Raw genomic sequence first — 16,596 nt, 5'->3', positions numbered from 1 at the left:
TTCCATTTAATTTCTGAAAAGAAATTAAAACAATTCGTTGAATTTGTATCCTTCGCGTTTCATCTGGTCCCTGTTGCATCCTTTGATGATTGTATTCCATCGTTGTTGTGGTGGTTTTATATTAGCGTAACTCTTGTCCCGTAGTGAGTTGTCCTGAGGCGAATTGGCTGGACCGAGTTGTCCTGAGGGGAATTGGTAGACGTTGAGTTGTCCCCACAGTAAGTTGTCCCGTAGCGACTTGTCCTGAGGGGAATTGGCTGCGCCGAGTTGTCCTCAGGCAAATCGGTAGTCACTAGTTGCCCGACAGTAAGTTGTCCCGTAGCGAGTTGTCCTGAGGCAAATTGGTAATTGCGAGTTGTCCTGTAGCGAGTTGTCCTGAGACTAATTGGCTGTGCCGAGTTATCCTGAGGTGAATTGGTTGCACCGAGTTGTCCTCAGGCAAATCGGTAATCATGAGTTGTCCAACAGCAAGTGGTCCCGTAGTGAATTGTCCCGAGGCGAATTGGCTGCAGCGAGTTTTCCTGAGGTGAATTGGCTGCAGTGAATTGTCTTGAGGCGAATTGGTAGTCGCGAGTTGTCCGACAGCTAGTTATTCCGTAGCGAGTTGTCCTGCGGCGTATTGGTAGTCAATAGTTGTCCGACAGTAAGTTGTCCTGTAGCGAGTTGTCCTGAGGCAAATTGGTAATTGTGAGTTGTCCTGAGGCGAATTGGCTGCGGCAAGTTCTCCCACAGGAGTTGTCCTGAGGCAAATGGACCATGGCGAGTTGTCCCACGGGAGTTGTCCAAGAGGTGAATTGGCCACAGCGAGTAGTCCTGCAATGAGTTGTCCCACTGCGAGTTGTCCCGAAGCAAATTTACTGTGGTGGCAAGTTAACACACAGTAAATTGCGCCAAGGCAAATTGGCCCCCGGGGAGTTGTCCCACAGCGAGTTTTTCCTCAGGTGAATCAGCCACCCCAGGTTGTCTCCTAGCAAGTTGCACTGAGGCAAATTGGTCGGGGCGAGTTGTCCCACAGCAAGTTGTTCTGTAGCGAGTTGTCCTGAGGGGAATTGGCTACGGCAAGTTGTCCTGAGGTGAACAGGCTGCAACGAATTGTCCTGAGGGGAATTGGTAGACGCGACTTGCCTCACAGCGAGTTGTTCCGTAGCAAGTTGTCCTGAGAGGAATTGGCTGCGCCGAGTTATCCTGAGGTGAATTGGCTGCAACGAATTGTCCTGAGGGGAATTGGTAGTCACGACTTGCCTCACAGCAAGTTGTTCCGTAGCGAGTTGTCCTGAGGGGAATTGGCTGCGCCGAGTTGTCCTGAGGTGAATTGGCTGCAACAAATTGTCCTGAGGGGAATTGGTAGTTGCGACTTGCCCCACAGCAAATTGTCCCGTAGCGAGTTGTCCTGAGGGGAATTGGCTGCGCTGAGTTGTCCTGAGGTGAATTGGCTGCAACGAATTGTCCTGAGGGGGAATTGGTAGTCGCGACTTGCCCCACAGCAAGTTGTTCCGTAGTTGAGTTGTCCTGAGGGGAATTGGCTGCGCCGAGTTGTCCTGAGGTGAATTGGCTGCAACGAATTGTCCTGAGGGGAATTGGTAGTCGCGACTTGCCTCACAGCAAGTTGTTCCGTAGCGAGTTGTCCTGAGGGGAATTGGCTGCGCCGAGTTGTCCTGAGGGGAATTGGTAGTCACGACTTGCCCCACAGCAAGTTGTCCCGTAGCGAGTTGTCCTGAGGTGAATTGGCTGCGCTGAGTTGTCCTGAGGTGAATTGGCTGCAACGAATTGTCCTGAGGGGAATTGGTAGTCGCGATTTGCCCCACAGCAACTTGTTCCGTAGCGAGTTGTGCTGAGGCGAATTGGCTGCGCCGATTTCTCCCACAGTGAGTTGTTCTGAGGCGAATGGTCCACGGCGAGTTGTCCCACGGGAGTTGTCCTGAGGCGAATTGGCCACAGTGTTGTAGTCCCGCAATGAGTTGTCCCCTAGCAAGTTGTCCTGAAGCAAGTTGACTGCGGTGGTGAGTTATCTCATAGTAAATTGTGCTGAGGTAAATTGGCCGAGTTTTCCTGAGGTAAATCGGCCACCCCAAGTTGTCCCCTAGCGAGTTGCCCTGAGGCAAATTAGCCGGGGCGAGTTGTCCCACAGTGAGTTGTCCGGAGGTGAATTGGCTACGGCAAGTTGTCCCACTCCAAGTTGTCCCGCAGGGAATTGTCCACAGCGAGTTGCCTGCGGCTAAATAGCCGCCGTGAGAGTTAGCCGTGGCGAATTGGCCACAGCGAATTTATCATAGCCCCGCGTGGGGCATGCCAATGCCGGCTCTCCTCCCGCCAAGCCGCCCCCCCAATGCCCTCCTTTTACACTCACCCTGACTGCGGTAGTTGAGCACGGCTACGGTGAGGTGCAGCTCCCCCGGGTAAGCGTCGGGCGCGGAGCTGACGGAGTACTGGCGGGCCTGCAGCAGGGGCAGCTGGGTGAGCAGCAGCGAGGTGGGCAGCACCACCGAGGGGAACTCTTCCAACAGCTCCACGACCGTCGGGCAACGGAACCACTTCCACTCCTCGTAGAGAAGCGAGTCCTGCGGGCACAAGGATCGGCGGTCGGGACAGCCAACTGAGTCGAAAAACGGGGGAAGCGAAAGCGGGGCGGAGCTGAACTAGCGAAAGGGACTTAGGACTGTTTTCAGACTGACGACGGTCCCAGCGTCCACGGGCCACGGGATCGAAATTAGGACGCTTGGCGGCTGGCTCCTATTCCGCGAAGGAAGGTCCACTGACTCAGTTATGACGGTCGTGGGGTAAAGGGGGTCACGTAATCCCCTTTGGTGACCTTCGGACGAGCAAAGGGCATTAGAGAATAACGGAAGGGACCTCGGAGGTCATCTAGTCCAACCCTCCCCCACTCGAGCAGAAGAGCCTTACAGAATCGTAGAATATTGGAAGGGACCTTAGAGGTCATCTAGTCCAAACCCCCCTGCTCAAGCAGGAGGCCTCCGAGGCCCCTTCACGTCTCCGTGATTTGGCTAGGGGCTCCTGCTCGAGCAGGGGGTTGGACTAGATGACCCCCGAGGTCCCTTCCAACTGTGATTCCGGAAGAGCCTCCTGCTCATGCAGGGGGTTGGACTAGACGACCTCCGAGGTCCCTTCCGACTCTGTAATTCTGCAAGGGCCTCTTGCTTAAGCAGAGGGGTTAGACGAGATGACCTCCGAGGTCCCTTCCAACTCTCATTCTCCGATCCTGTAAGGGTGTCCTGCTTCAGGAGGCGGGTTGGACTAGATGACCTCCAAGGTCCCTCCCGATCTCTACGAGTCCACAAGGGGTTCTCCTGCTCGGGGTCAGACCGGATGACCTCCGTGTGTGTGTGTGTGTGTGTGCGCGCGTGGGTGCCCGTCCCTTTTCGCTCCTTCCTGTGCTTCTCCGTTCGAGCTCCGTTCCTACCTGGCTGAGCCGTTGCAGCTTCTCTCGCTCGGCACGGTCTTCGGCCAGGGTGGCCAGCACCTGGAGCAGCTGCGGGCTGGGCGCCGTGGTGATGTCCAGGAAGTAGGTGAGCGCCTGGCGCAGGGTGCAAGCAGGCAGGCGCTGGCTGGGCACCCACATCCGTTTCACACCTACGACGGAGAAAGAACAGACGAGAGGAAAGTGGAGGGAAGCATGACATGAATCCCCCAACCGGGCTCCAGCTCCTCCCGGCAGTTTGTGACCGACGATACTGTTTGGGTGGTGATTTGTCCGGACAGTACATCATTCCACTGGGTCTGAATTTGGACAACAGAGACTCGTGCTTACGACGCTCACGGGGTACCCTCTGGTGACGGGACATTCTTGGCAAGGAAGGGGTGGCGAAATGGGGGACGCAATTCAGAACCATCATGGGGGGAGGTGTCCTCGACTTTATGACCGTTCATTTTAGTGACCGTTTGAGCAACCGTTTGAAGACATCCATGGGGGGAGGGGAAGGGACAGGGCTTGTTTTTCCACACTTAGCGACCGTCGCAGGGTTCCCCCCGTGTCCAAAGGCAGACGCTTCATGCGACGGACTCGTATTTACGACAGCCGCAGTATCCCCGGGGTGGGGTGGGGGGGATGAAGGAGGCTGTCGTGGGATTCCCCATTGGTAACTGTCCAATAGGGCGGAGTCCACGGGGGAGGCACTTAGCGGCCGGGCTGACTTGACAATTAAGCGGGGATTCCCTCGACGACTGCAGCGGGAATGGTTGTAAGACAGGACGAAATGGAGAAGGATTTCTCTCACTTAGTAACTGAGCTTTTGGACTCCGTTGGGTTTGTAAGTCTAGGACTTATTTTCTAGGACAATTTTCTTCTCGATCGGCATAAGTTGAGGATCCCGGCGGGCTCCTTCCCCCTCTCTCCCCCTCCCTAACCATCCTCGCACCCCATTTTCGTGCTGTCCTGCCCCTCCCTGCATTCTGCCCAGCCGTGCAAAGTAGGGCAACAGGCCCCGCCCCCCTCCAGGGTCCGCTCTCTTCCCTGGCTCTCTTACCCTCGGTGCCCGCCTCCAGGGTCTCCACGGCGACGGGCTCCTCGGCCGGCGGCGCGTCCTGGACCAGCTGCATCAAGGCCTCCACCAGCACCGCCCGGTTGGCGGGAAAGATGCTGACGTGGTCGCCAGGTTGGTACTGCAGCTCGGGCTGGTCGTCCGTCTGCAACCGCACCAAAAGGGTGGACCGGCTGGTTGGGAGGGAGGCAAAGGCGTAAAGGGATTGTGATGGACGCCCCAAATTCAGCGACGGTGAACCTTTTAGGTGGGCGCCGAGGGCCGAAACGAGAGCGGCGCGGGGGCCCGCCGCAAACCGGAAGAGCAGCTCCTGGTGTGCTCACGGGCAACGGCCACCTGGCTTCTAACGCACATCCGTGCATGCGAAGGCCAGCTGGCCGGTGCATGCCGGAAGCCGAAAGAATGGGCAATGACTTGGCTGGCTGGCGTGCCGGGAGAGAGAGCTCTGGGTGCCGTTTCTGGACCGCACGCGCCATATTTTCGCCCCCTCTGCCCTGATTGATTCATGAGCCTTGAGCCAAGTTTCATTATTTATGAGGAGCGGCAGGTCGGCGTGTTCCTAGGTGCACTTGGCTCTGCCCCACGTAGTTGATGGTTCACCTAGGACCCTGTTTCTCCCTCCTCCTCACAGGGCGTGTCGTAAGTCCCATTCTCCAACTTGGAGGTGCGTCATAAATCAAATTCTCCAATGGAGTTACGTCATAAATCACATTCTCCAACTTGGAGGTGCGTCATAAATCACATTCTCCAATGGAAGTATGTCATAAATCACATTCTCCAATGGAAGTATGTCATAAATCACATTCTCCAACTTGGAGGTGCGTCATAAATCACATTGTCCAATGGAAGTATGTCATAAATCACATTCTCCACCTTGGAGGTGCGTCATAAATCACATTCTCCAATGGAAGTATGTCATAAATCACATTCTCCAATGGAAGTATGTCATAAATCACATTCTCCACCTTGGAGGTGCGTCATAAATCAAATTCTCCAATGGAGTTACGTCATAAATCACATTCTCCACCTTGGAGGTGCGTCATAAATCACATTCTCCAACGGAAGTATGTCATAAATCACATTCCCCAATGGAAGTATGTCATAAATCACATTCTCCACCTTGGAGGTGCGTCATAAATCAAATTCTCCAATGGAGTTACGTCATAAATCACATTCTCCAACTTGAGGTGCGCTCATAAATCACATTCCCCAATGGAAGTATGTCATAAATCACATTCTCCAATGGAAGTATGTCATAAATCACATTCTCCACCTTGGAGGTGCGTCATAAATCACATTCTCCAATGGAAGTATGTCATAAATCACATTCTCCAACTTGGAGGTGCGCTATAGATCACATTCTCCAACGGAAGTATGTCATAAATCACATTCTCCAACTTGGAGGTGCGTCATAAATCAAATTCTCCAATGGAGTTACGTCATAAATCACATTCTCCAATGGAAGTATGTCATAAATCACATTCTCCAACGGAGATGCGTCATAAATCACATTCTCCAATGGAAGTATGTCATAAATCACATTCTCCAACTTGGAGGTGCGTCATAAATCACATTCTCCAATGGAAGTATGTCATAAATCACATTCTCCAACTTGAGGTCTCATAAATCACATTCTCCAATGGAAGTATGTCATAAATCACATTCTCCAATGGAAGTATGTCATAAATCACATTCTCCAACTTGGAGGTGCGCCATAAATCACATTCTCAACTTGGAGGTGCGCCATAAATCAAATTCTCCAATGGAAGTATGTCATAAATCACATTCTCCAACTTGGAGGTGCGTCATAAATCACATTCTCCAATGGAAGTATGTCATAAATCACATTCTCCAACTTGAGGTGCGTCATAAATCACATTCTCCAACGGAAGTATGTCATAAATCACATTCTCCAATGGAAGTATGTCATAAATCACATTCTCCAACTTGGAGGTGCGTCATAAATCACATTCTCCAATGGAAGTATGTCATAAATCACATTCTCCAACTTGGAGGTGCGTCATAAATCACATTCCCCAATGGAAGTATGTCATAAATCACATTCTCCAACTTGGAGGTGCGTCATAAATCAAATTCTCCAATGGAGTTACGTCATAAATCACATTCTCCACCTTGGAGGTGCGTCATAAATCACATTCTCCAATGGAAGTATGTCATAAATCACACTCTCCAACTTGGAGGTGCGTCATAAATCACATTCTCCAACGGAAGTATGTCATAAATCACATTCTCCAACGGAGATGCGTCGTAAATCACAGTTCTCCAACGGAGATGCGTCGTAAACCACATTCTCCAACCGGAGGTGCAGGCCAGGAATGCTTTACGACTGGACGTGTGGATGCTGCCACCCCATCGTGGAGCGGTGCCGAGAGGGGCCCCAGGCCGGGCGCTCCCTGAAGGAGACTGCAGTGGGACTCTTTCTCCCCGAATGCCAGAGGGTGGACTACATGGCCTCGGAGGGGCCCCTCCACTCAAAGAACTGCAGGTGAAATCCCGGTAACCCTCAACGACTCAAAAAGTTTGCTGACTGGTTATTTTTTCCCCCCGCACGGAATAAAGGATCTTTTTTTTCGACACTGATCCGGGAACCGCCTGAGAACAAATTCAGACGTTTCGCCCGACGACTCGGATTACGGCGGTCGCGGGGGTCCCGGGTTCAACCTTCGGAGGAGCCAGGTTTCGCCTTTGGCCAACGCGCGACGCATTGAAACCCATCGCAGGGATTTCCTTAACGACGGGGAGGGAGGGGGAAAAAAACTCATCGAACAAATGTCTCTCGCTCGGTGGCCTTCAAGGGCGGGGCACAGTTGCGGTCGTTATGTCGTATGTGGAGTCGAGCTCAGCCGTGGGGAGAGGAAACCAGAGCAGAGGGGAGGGAAAAGTGGGGGGAGGGATTTGGAATTGAGAAGGGGACCCTTCCGCCCCATCCCGAAGACGCTCACCCGGAATCGGCGCTCTGCAGGTTCTTGACGGAAAGGACGCGGCACGGGAACACCTTGCGTTTGTGCGTTTTCGTCAGATCTGGGGGCGGTGGCACAGGGAGGGAGAAAGAGACGGTTTAGCCGTGTTTGTGTGTGTGTGTGGGGGTGTTATGCATCTCCCCAAGAAGGGGGGTTGTCTCCTCAAAAGAAGGGGTGCCCCACGTCTGGACAGAAAACTCCCTCCGGCGTTAGTATTGGACGAGGACGAGACGTGACCGATCCTCCCGCGTTCCACCGGTTCTTTTGGGGGGGGGGGAGAGGGAGGGAGCTGGTCTGAGACACACACACAAACACACACACACACACACACACACAGAGCCTTCTCGACCTGCCAGGAGGTCAAAGGTGGCGCTCGGCTGCGCCAGGACCCGGTGCCGGTTCCGCTTCCAGCTGCATCGGTTGGAGAAAACCTCGGTGGGGACGGAGTCGGACTCGACGCAGAAGGTGTCGCAGGCGGCCTTGCGAGGAAGAATTGGGAAGAGGTCAGGGAGGGGCACCTCCAACAGGACAACCTGCACACCACCACCACCACCCCGCCCCCGAATAGCCGTTGCGGGACAGGGAAGCCCCTCCCAAGGAGATGGAGGAGAGTGAGTTTTGGGCGAACGGCCCGTTGTCCCGCCCCGCCGTCCGACCCCGCACCTTGAAAACGCTGGAGGCCCAGGTGCGGAAGGACTCCTCCTGGCCGCAGAGTTCGTCGCCTTCGCCGAGGGGCAGGATCCGCTCGCCGCCGAGTTCCTCCAGCCGGGTGTCCACCGCGTGGGCGAAGGCGCAGAAATGGGGGTAGGCCCGGGATCCCAGCCCAAAGACGGAAAAACTGAAGGGAGACGAGAGAGAGGACGGAGAACAGTGAGCGAGAGATGAAGAGAGGACGAAGAAAGTGAGAGAGAGAGACGAAGAGAGGAAAGTGAGAGAGAGGAAGAGAGGATGGAGAGTGAGAGAGACGAAGAAGGACGGAGGAACTGAGAGAGATGGAGAAAGTGAGAGAGCGAAGAGACGATGGAGAAAGTGAGAGAGAGGAAGAGAGGATGGAGGAACTGAGAGAGACGAAGAGAGGATGGAGAAAGTGAGAGAGACGAAGAGGATGGAGAAAGTGAGAGAGATGAAGAGAGGATGGAGGAACTGAGAGAGACGAAGAGAGGATGGAGAAAGTGAGAGAGACGAAGAGAGGATGGAGAAAGTGAGAGAGACGAAGAGAGGATGGAGAAAGTGAGAGAGACGAAGAGAGGATGGAGAAAGTGAGAGAGATGAAGAGAGGATGGAGGAACTGAGAGAGAAGAGAGGATGGAGAAAGTGAGAGAGATGAAGAGAGGATGGAGAAAGTGAGAGGACGAAGAGAGGATGGAGAAAGTGAGAGAGCAAGAGAGATGGAGAAAGTGAGAGAGGAAGAGAGGATGGAGAAAGTGAGAGACGAAGAAGGAGGGAGGAACTGAGAGGAGAAAGAGAGGATGGAGAAAGTGAGAGACGAAGAGAGGATGAGAAAAGTGAGAGACGAAGAGAGATGAGAAAGTGAGAGAGACGAAGAGAGGATGGAGGAACTGAGAGAGACGAGAGGACGGAGGAACTGAGAGAGATGAAGAGAGGATGGAGAAAGAGAGAGACGAAGAGAGGACGGAGGAACTGAGAGAGATGAAGAGAGGATGGAGAAAGTGAGAGAGACGAAGAGAGGATGGAGGAACTGAGAGAGACAAGAGAGGATGGAGGAAGTGAGAGACGAAGAGAGGATGGAGAAAGTGAGAGAGACGAAGAGAGGATGGAGAAAGTGAGAGAGACGAAGAGAGGACGGAGGAACTGAGAAAGATGAGAGAGATGGAGAAAGTGAGAGAGACGAAGAGAGGATGGAGAAAGTGAGAGAGACGAAGAGAGGATGGAGGAACTGAGAGAGATGGAGGAACTGAGAGAGACGAAGAGAGGATGGAGGAAGTGAGAGAGACGAAGAGAGGATGAGGAACTGAGAGAGGGCGAAGAGAGGACGGAGGAGAGAGAGAGATGATGGAGAATTGAAGAGACGAAGAGAGGACGGAGGAACTGAGAGAGATGAAGAGAGGATGGAGAAAGTGAGAGAGAGCGAAGAGAGGATGGAGAAAGTGAGAGAGACGAAGAGAGGACGGAGGAACTGAGAGAGATGAAGAGAGGATGGAGAAAGTGAGAGAGATTGAAGAGAGGATGGAGGAACTGAGAGAGATGAAGAGAGGATGGAGAAAGTGAGAGAGACGAAGAGAGGATGGAGAAAGTGAGAGAGATGAAGAGAGGATGGAGAAAGTGAGAGAGACGAAGAGAGGATGAGAAAGTGAGAGAGGCGAAGAGAGGACGGAGGAACTGAGAGAGACGAAGAGAGGATGGAGAAAGTGAGAGAGAGACGAAGAGAGGATGGAGAAAGTGAAGAGAGAGCGAAGAGAGGATGGAGAAAGTGAGAGAGACGAAGAGAGGATGGAGAAAGTGAGGAGACGAAGAGAGGACGGAGGAACTGAGAGAGACGAAGAGAGTGATGGAGAAAGTGAGAGAGACGAAGAGAGATGGAGAAAGTGAGAGAGGACGAGAGAGAGGATGGAGAAAGTGAGAGGCGAAGAGAGGGAGCGGAGAAAGTGACAGAGACGAAGAGAGGATGAAAAAGTGAGAGAGAAGAAAGAGGAGCGGAGAAAGTGAGAGAAACGAAGAGAGGATGGAAACTAGAGAGAGAACGAAGAGAGGATGAAACTGAGAGAGAGCGAAGAGAGGATGGAGAAAGTGAGAGAGACGAAGAGAGGATGGAGGAACTGAGAGAGATGAAGAGAGGATGGAGAAAGTGGAGAGAGATGAAGAGAGGATGGAGGAACTGAGAGATGAAGAGAGGATGAAAGTGAGAGAGATGAAGAAGGACGGAGAAAGTGAGAGGGATGAAGAGAGGATGGAGAAAGTGAGAGAGACGAAGAGAGGATGGAGGAACTGAGAGAGATGAAGAGGGACGGAGGAACTGAGAGAGATGGAAGAAGGATGGAGAAAGGGAGGCGAAGAGAGGATGGAGGAACTGAGAGAAAAGTGAGGGATGGAATAAGAAGAGAGGACGGAGGAACTGAGAGAGACAAAGAGAGGATGGAGAAATTGAGAGAGAAGAGAGGATGGAGGAACTGAGAGAGATGAAGAGAGGATGGAGAAAGTGAAGAGACGAAGAGGAGGATGGAGGAACTGAGAGAAAAAGTGAGGATGGAATATCGAAGAGAGGACGGAGGAACTGAGAGAGACAAAGAGAGGATGGAGAAATTGAGAGAGACGAAGAGAGGATGGAGGAACTGAGAGAGATGAAGAGAGGATGGAGAAAGTGAGAGAGACGAAGAGAGGATGGAGGAACTGAGAGAAAAAGTGAGGATGGAATAACGAAGAGAGGATGGAGGAACTGAGAGAGACAAAGAGAGGATGGAGAAATTGAGATGAGGACGAGAGAGATGGACGGAGGAACTGAGAGAGATGAAGAGAGGATGGAGTGAGAAGTGAAGAGAGGATGGAGGAACTGAGAGAGATGAAGAGAGGATGGAGAACTGAGAGAGATGAAGAGAGGACGGAGGAACTGAGAGAGATGAAGAGAGGATGGAGAAAGTGAGAGAGATGAAGAGAGGATGGAGGAACTGAGAGAGATGAAGAGAGGATGGAGAAAGTGAGAGAGATGAAGAGAGGATGGAGGAACTGAGAGAGATGAAGAGAGATGGAGGAACTGAGAGAGGGATGGAGAACAAAGAGAGGATGGAGGAACTGAGAGAAAAGAGGATGGAGAGAGAGAGAGATGGAAAAACAGAGAGAGAGAGAGAAGAGAGAACGGAGAAACTGAGAGAGACGAAGAGAGGATGGAGAAAGTGAGAGAGATGAAGAGAGGATGGAGGAACTGAGAGATGAAGAGAGAGATTCAGAGCGGCTTCTTGTCTCTGGGGCGCGGCGGGAGAGGGGAGGATTGGTGGTGGTGGGGGGTGTCCCCAAAATAGGACGGAACTCACCGGAGGGTCCCGAGGGCGCCGGCGCTGTCCGTGTTGCTAGACTCCCGGCGTTTCCTCTTCCACAAGGCCACGGAGGGATCGGACTGGGAGAGACTGTTGAAACGCATCTTGTAGCTCCTGAAGGAGAGAGAGAGACAGAGAGAAGGAGGAAAGAAGGATGGATGGATGGATGGATGGATGGATGGAAGGAAGGAAGGAAGGAAGGAAGGAAGGAAGGAAGGAAGGAAGGAAGGAAGGAAGGAAGGAAGGAAGTTAAATACCATAAACATTGGTAGATATAAGCCGCATGGATCCCAACTCGTTACGGCTCCAGAAACGGGGTTGGAGCATGACTTCCGATGCTCGGGGACCAGACAAGGCCGACATCTGGAGCAGCTTTACAAAGACCCTTCCCACTTAAGGTCAGGGCGGAGTCAAACTCCATCTTAGGGGCTGCCCCCCACCACCACCCCCCGATGGTTGAGAAAGCAAGTTATGGGCCCCGAGGTCTCGTAAACCACCTTCCCGGCCTCGTGTCTCCCAACCATGCTGGACTTCCCATCCCATCCACGTGGTTGGGTGGTCCACCACTTCTGGGGAAGGGGGGTCTCTCCTGCCACTGAGCTACTACAACGTGGGATGGAGTCTCCGGTTGTTTCCCAGGGTAATCCGGCGCGGTTGACTCCCGAGGAGCTCCCACCAGCGAGATGCCAGAAGGTTCCTTCAAGCCCTCCAAGAAGTCCCAACCGTCATTTCCTTCCAGGTTGGGACTTCCCGCGATGGAAGAGTTGTTCAACGGGCTCCTTCCACCCACAACCCCGGGTTCCTTGCCCAGACAAACGGCCTGGAGAAGGAGGAGGAGGAGGAGGTCCTCTGGAGGAGAAGGTTCAACCAACTTGAGGTCTTCAAGAGAAGACCTCAAGAGCTGACTAGGAGTAAGAAAGAGAGAGAAGAAGGAGACGACGAAGAAGAAGAAGGTGGCAAGAAGACGTACTTCTGAAACTCCGGCTGAACGGCGCCGAGATAAGGACAGGACATCTCCATCAAGGCCTTGGAGAAGCTCTGGAAGGAGAAAGGACCAACGATGGTGAGAAGCAACCTTGAACGAAGGAGAACATTTCCCAACCCATTCCCTCGTCGGACCATCTCTAGGTGTTGATGGGGTGGCTCCTCCATCCCTGGAGGTTCACCTGGACAAACCATTGATCTGGAAAGGGTTCCAGGCCTTCCTGCTTGGGTTGGACTAGATGACCTCCCCCGAGGTCTCATCCAACCACGGGATGCTATCGTCTCCCATCAAGGGGAAATCCGTTCTTTCCAGAGGATGGGAAGGGAATCCATTCCAGAAGAGGTTTTTCTAGAGAAGGTAACTCCAGAGGAGAAGGTCTACCCACCGCGGAGACCACCCACGGAGGGGGTGGACCTCAACTCCCAGAAGTCCCGTCCCCCAGATCGGCGTCCCTCCATCTTGGAACACTAGAAATTGGGCGGACTTTTTCAACCCCGGGATGGGATTCAGCTGGGATGGGAAAAACCCGGTGGTCCCGACGGAGCGTTCTCTCTGTCCACCCGCCGCCGCCGCAGGCGCGCTCGCCAGGCCCGGTGGTGAAAACCCCGGTGAAAATCCCACCGCTGACTTCAACTGCCAGAATCCCAAGGCCAGCTTGGTCTTCCTCTCTCCGTCATGGAAGACGGTAGACTTCCCAAGTCTCCGGGTGGGCGTGGAGAATTCTGGGAGTTGAAGTCCACCGTCTCGCACGGGCGCCAAAGATGGAGGAGCGTGGATCCCGGAGGCCGACTGGCCGGCCGGGGGGACGACTTCTGGGCATTGAAATCCACGTATTCTACGGATAACCGAGAGGGAGGAGCGCTGGATCCGGAGCCCCGTTGGCCGGCCGGGGTGGGGGAACTTCTGGGCATTGAAATCCACGTATTCTACGGATAACCGAGAGGGAGGAGCGCTGGATCCGGAGCCCCGTTGGCCGGCGGGGGGCACTTCTGGGCATTGAAATCCACGTATTCTACGGATAACCGAGAGGGAGGAGCGCTGGATCCGAGTCCCGTTGGCGGCCGGGGGCACTTCTGGGCATTGAAATCCACGTATTCTACGGATAACCGAGAGGGAGGAGCGCTGGATCCGGAGCCCGTTGGCCGGCCGGGGGACGGGACTTCTGGGAAGTTGAAATCCACGTATTCTACGGATAACCGAGAGGGAGGAGCGCTGGATCCGGAGTCCCGTTGGCCCGGCCGGGGGGACTTCTGGGCATTGAAATCCAGGTATTCTACGGATAACCGAGAGGAGGAGCGTTGGATCCGGAGCCCGTTAGCCGGCGGGGGGGACTTCTGGGCATTGAAATCCACGTATTCTACGGATAACCGAGAGGAGGAGCGCTGGATCCGGGCCCGTTGGCCGGCCGGGGGACGGGGACTTCTGGGAGTTGAAGCCCCGCCGCCCTCGTCCGGCTTGGGAGACACTTCTCCGGAACGGCTGCCCTCGGCCTCGCTCCACCCTCGAGGCCGTTACCTCTCCGTTCGGGCGGGTCCCCGTTGCCGAAGGTGCTGGTGACCACCAGAACGAGGGTCTCGTGCTCCAGGGAGACCACGTCGTATTCGTCGAGGCACATCACCTGCAGGGGGGCGAGACGAGGAGCGACGCTGCGCGGTGGGAGGACGAGGACCCCTCCCGCCTCACCTCCCCTCGTCACCTCGCTGGTGGGGGTTCCTGAGAGGAAGGAGGTGGGCCTCTTCGCTTCTCCCTCCCTCCTTCCTTCCCTCCTTTCCCTGTTTCTCCCTCTCCTTCGCTCTCTTCCTGCCACCCTTCCTTCCTTCCCTTTTCTTCCTTCTTTCCTCCCTCCCTCCTTCCTCTCTTTCTCCCGCTCCTCCCTCCCTTCCTCTCCTTCCCTCTCTTCCTGCCACCCTTCCTTCCTTCTGTTTCCTTCCTTCTTTCCTCCCTCCCTCCTTCCTCTCTTTTCTCCCTCTCCTTCCTCCCTTCCTCTCCTTCCCTCTCTTCTTGCCACCCTTCCTTCCTTCCGTTTCCTTCCTTCTTTCCTCCCTCCCTCCTTCCTCTCTTTCTCCCTCTCCTTCCTCCCTTCCTCTTCTTGCCACCCTTCCTTCCTTACGTTTCCTTCCTTCTTTCCTCCCTCCCTCCTTCCTTTATCCCTCTCCTTTCTCCCTTCCTCTCCTTCCCTCTCTTCCTGCCACCCTTCCTTCCTTCCGTTTCCTTCCTTCTTTCCTCCCTCCCTCCTTCCTCTCTTTCTCCTCTCCTTCCTCCCCTCCCTCTCCTTCCCTCTCTTCCTGCCACCCTTCCTTCCTTCTTTCCTCCCTCCCTCCCTCCCTCTCTTTCTCCCTCCTCCCTCCCGGGAAGCGGTTGGTGGCCCCACCCGAGATCCCTCGGTCATAACCTGGGTCAACCACCTCTTTCGACTGCGGTGGCTCTTGTAGAAGGTTCCTCATGGACACGGAGACGCCGCCCGGCGGTGGACTCCCCCGAAACCCCAGATCGGACCCCAAGAAGGTCTTCCCAACCCACCCCCACCCCACCCCACCCCACCCCCGACAAGACCGAGGAAGGTCCCGGCAGGGCTGACCTTGGGGGCGAAGGCCGACTGGAAGAGCTCCTTGAGGTTGACGGCGTAGGCCTTGGACTTGCCCGTCTCCGAGGCGTAGAGGATGGTGGCCTTGACCCGTTGGGCCATCACGTGACCCATCAGCTTGGCGGAGATCTTGACGGCGCTGGGGAGGGGGAGGGGGGAGGAAACGAGACGCGGGGGTGGGGGTGGCAGAGAGATGGGACCCCCGGGTCCAGATTTGGGACACGTGGGGGAGGTGGGGGGAGAAGCCCCGAGGAAGGGGGAGGGGACTTACTTGGCGATCTCTTTGAAGGTCTTCTTACGAGTGATGGTGGTCCCTTTGGGGATGTAGGACTTCCAGGGGTCAGCCTGTGGGGGGGGGGGGAGGGGAGAGAGAGAGGGGGGTTGTCTCCTCAGGGTGGGGGAGGATGGAGGGGGAGGGTAGGTCTGAGACCCTCCCCTGGGTGGGTGGGCGAGGAGGCGGAAGGTCTCCTCCCGGTGGGCCCCGTTTCCGAGGCCGTCCTTGGCGGTTGCGTCTCTCGACTCCACCGTTGGTTTCGGGGCTGTGGGAAGGGACCTCAAACTGGGTCCTCGCGCTTGCACCGTCGGAGATGTCCGGCGTTCGGGGTGCGGGCGTTCCTCTATCCTCCTTTGTGCTTTGTCCTCTTTCCTCCTTTCTCCTTTCTCCTTCTTTCTCCTTCCCCTCTTTCTCCTCCTCCTCCTTTCTCCTTTTCTTTTTTTCCTTCGCCGCCTCCTGTTTTCTCCTTCTCCTTCTTCTTTCTCCTTTTCCTTTCTCCTTCTTTGCCTTTATCTTTATTACTTCTCCTTTCTCCTTCTTTCTCTCCTTCCCCCTCTTTCTTTCTCCTGCTCCTCCTCCTTTCTCCTTTCTTTTTCCTCACCTTCTTTCTCGTTATTCTTTCCTTCTCCTTTCTCCTTCTCCATCTTTCTCCTTCTATACCTTCTTTCTCCTTTCTTTCTCCTTCCATTTCTTCCTTCTCTTTTCTCCTTCTTCTCCTTCTTTTTCCTTGTAGGCCTTCCTTCTCCTTTCTTTCTCCTATTCCTTCCTTTTTCCTTCTCCTCCTTTCTCCTTCTATTCCTTCCTTCTCCTTTCTCCCTCTCCATCTTTCTCCTTCTATTCTTTCCTTCTCCTTTCTCCATCTTTCCTTCTATTCTTCCTTCTTTCTCCTCCTTCTTTCTCCTTCGATTCCTTCCCTTCTCCTTCCTTCCTTCTCTTTTATCTATTCATTCTCCTTTCTCCTCCTTTCTCCTTCTATTCTTTCCTTCTCCTTTCTTTCTCTTTTTATTCCTCCCTTCTCCTTTTCTCCATCTTTTCTCCTTCCCCATTCCTTCCTTCTCCTTTCTTTCTCTTTTTATTCCTCCCTTCTCCTTTCTCCACCTTCTCCTTCTATTCCTTCCTTCTTTCTCCTCCTGCTTTCTCCTTCGATTCCTTCCTTCTCCTTCCTTCTCTTTTTATCTATTCATTCTCCTTTCTCCTCCTTTCTCCTTCTATTCTTTCCTTCTTCCTTTCTTTCTCTTTTTATTCCTCCCTTCTCCTTTCTCCACCTTTCTCCTTCTATGCCTTCCT

General features: G+C 54.0%; 1 protein-coding gene across 1 annotated transcript in view; it reads right to left on the bottom strand.

Annotated features, from left to right (window-relative positions):
- The window catches only part of NOS3 (nitric oxide synthase 3), a 40,570-nt gene that overhangs the window by 8,593 nt on the left and 15,381 nt on the right, over positions 1–16,596 (bottom strand). Inside the window, 12 exon segments of the mRNA XM_087948834.1 lie at positions 2,348–2,558; positions 3,419–3,588; positions 4,482–4,669; positions 7,460–7,538; positions 7,827–7,956; positions 8,141–8,315; positions 11,464–11,580; positions 12,437–12,504; positions 13,918–13,919; positions 13,967–14,069; positions 15,030–15,174; positions 15,307–15,380. Of these exon segments, the coding sequence (XP_087804960.1) occupies positions 2,348–2,558; positions 3,419–3,588; positions 4,482–4,669; positions 7,460–7,538; positions 7,827–7,956; positions 8,141–8,315; positions 11,464–11,580; positions 12,437–12,504; positions 13,918–13,919; positions 13,967–14,069; positions 15,030–15,174; positions 15,307–15,380 (1,462 nt within the window).

The sequence above is a fragment of the Notechis scutatus genome, unplaced genomic scaffold (assembly GCF_049901735.1).
Source record: "Notechis scutatus isolate UNSWTSFEM ecotype Mainland unplaced genomic scaffold, rNotScu1.2 NSCUSCF24, whole genome shotgun sequence".
Lineage (NCBI taxonomy): Eukaryota > Metazoa > Chordata > Lepidosauria > Squamata > Elapidae > Notechis > Notechis scutatus.
This window is presented reverse-complemented; position numbering and strand designations above follow the sequence as displayed.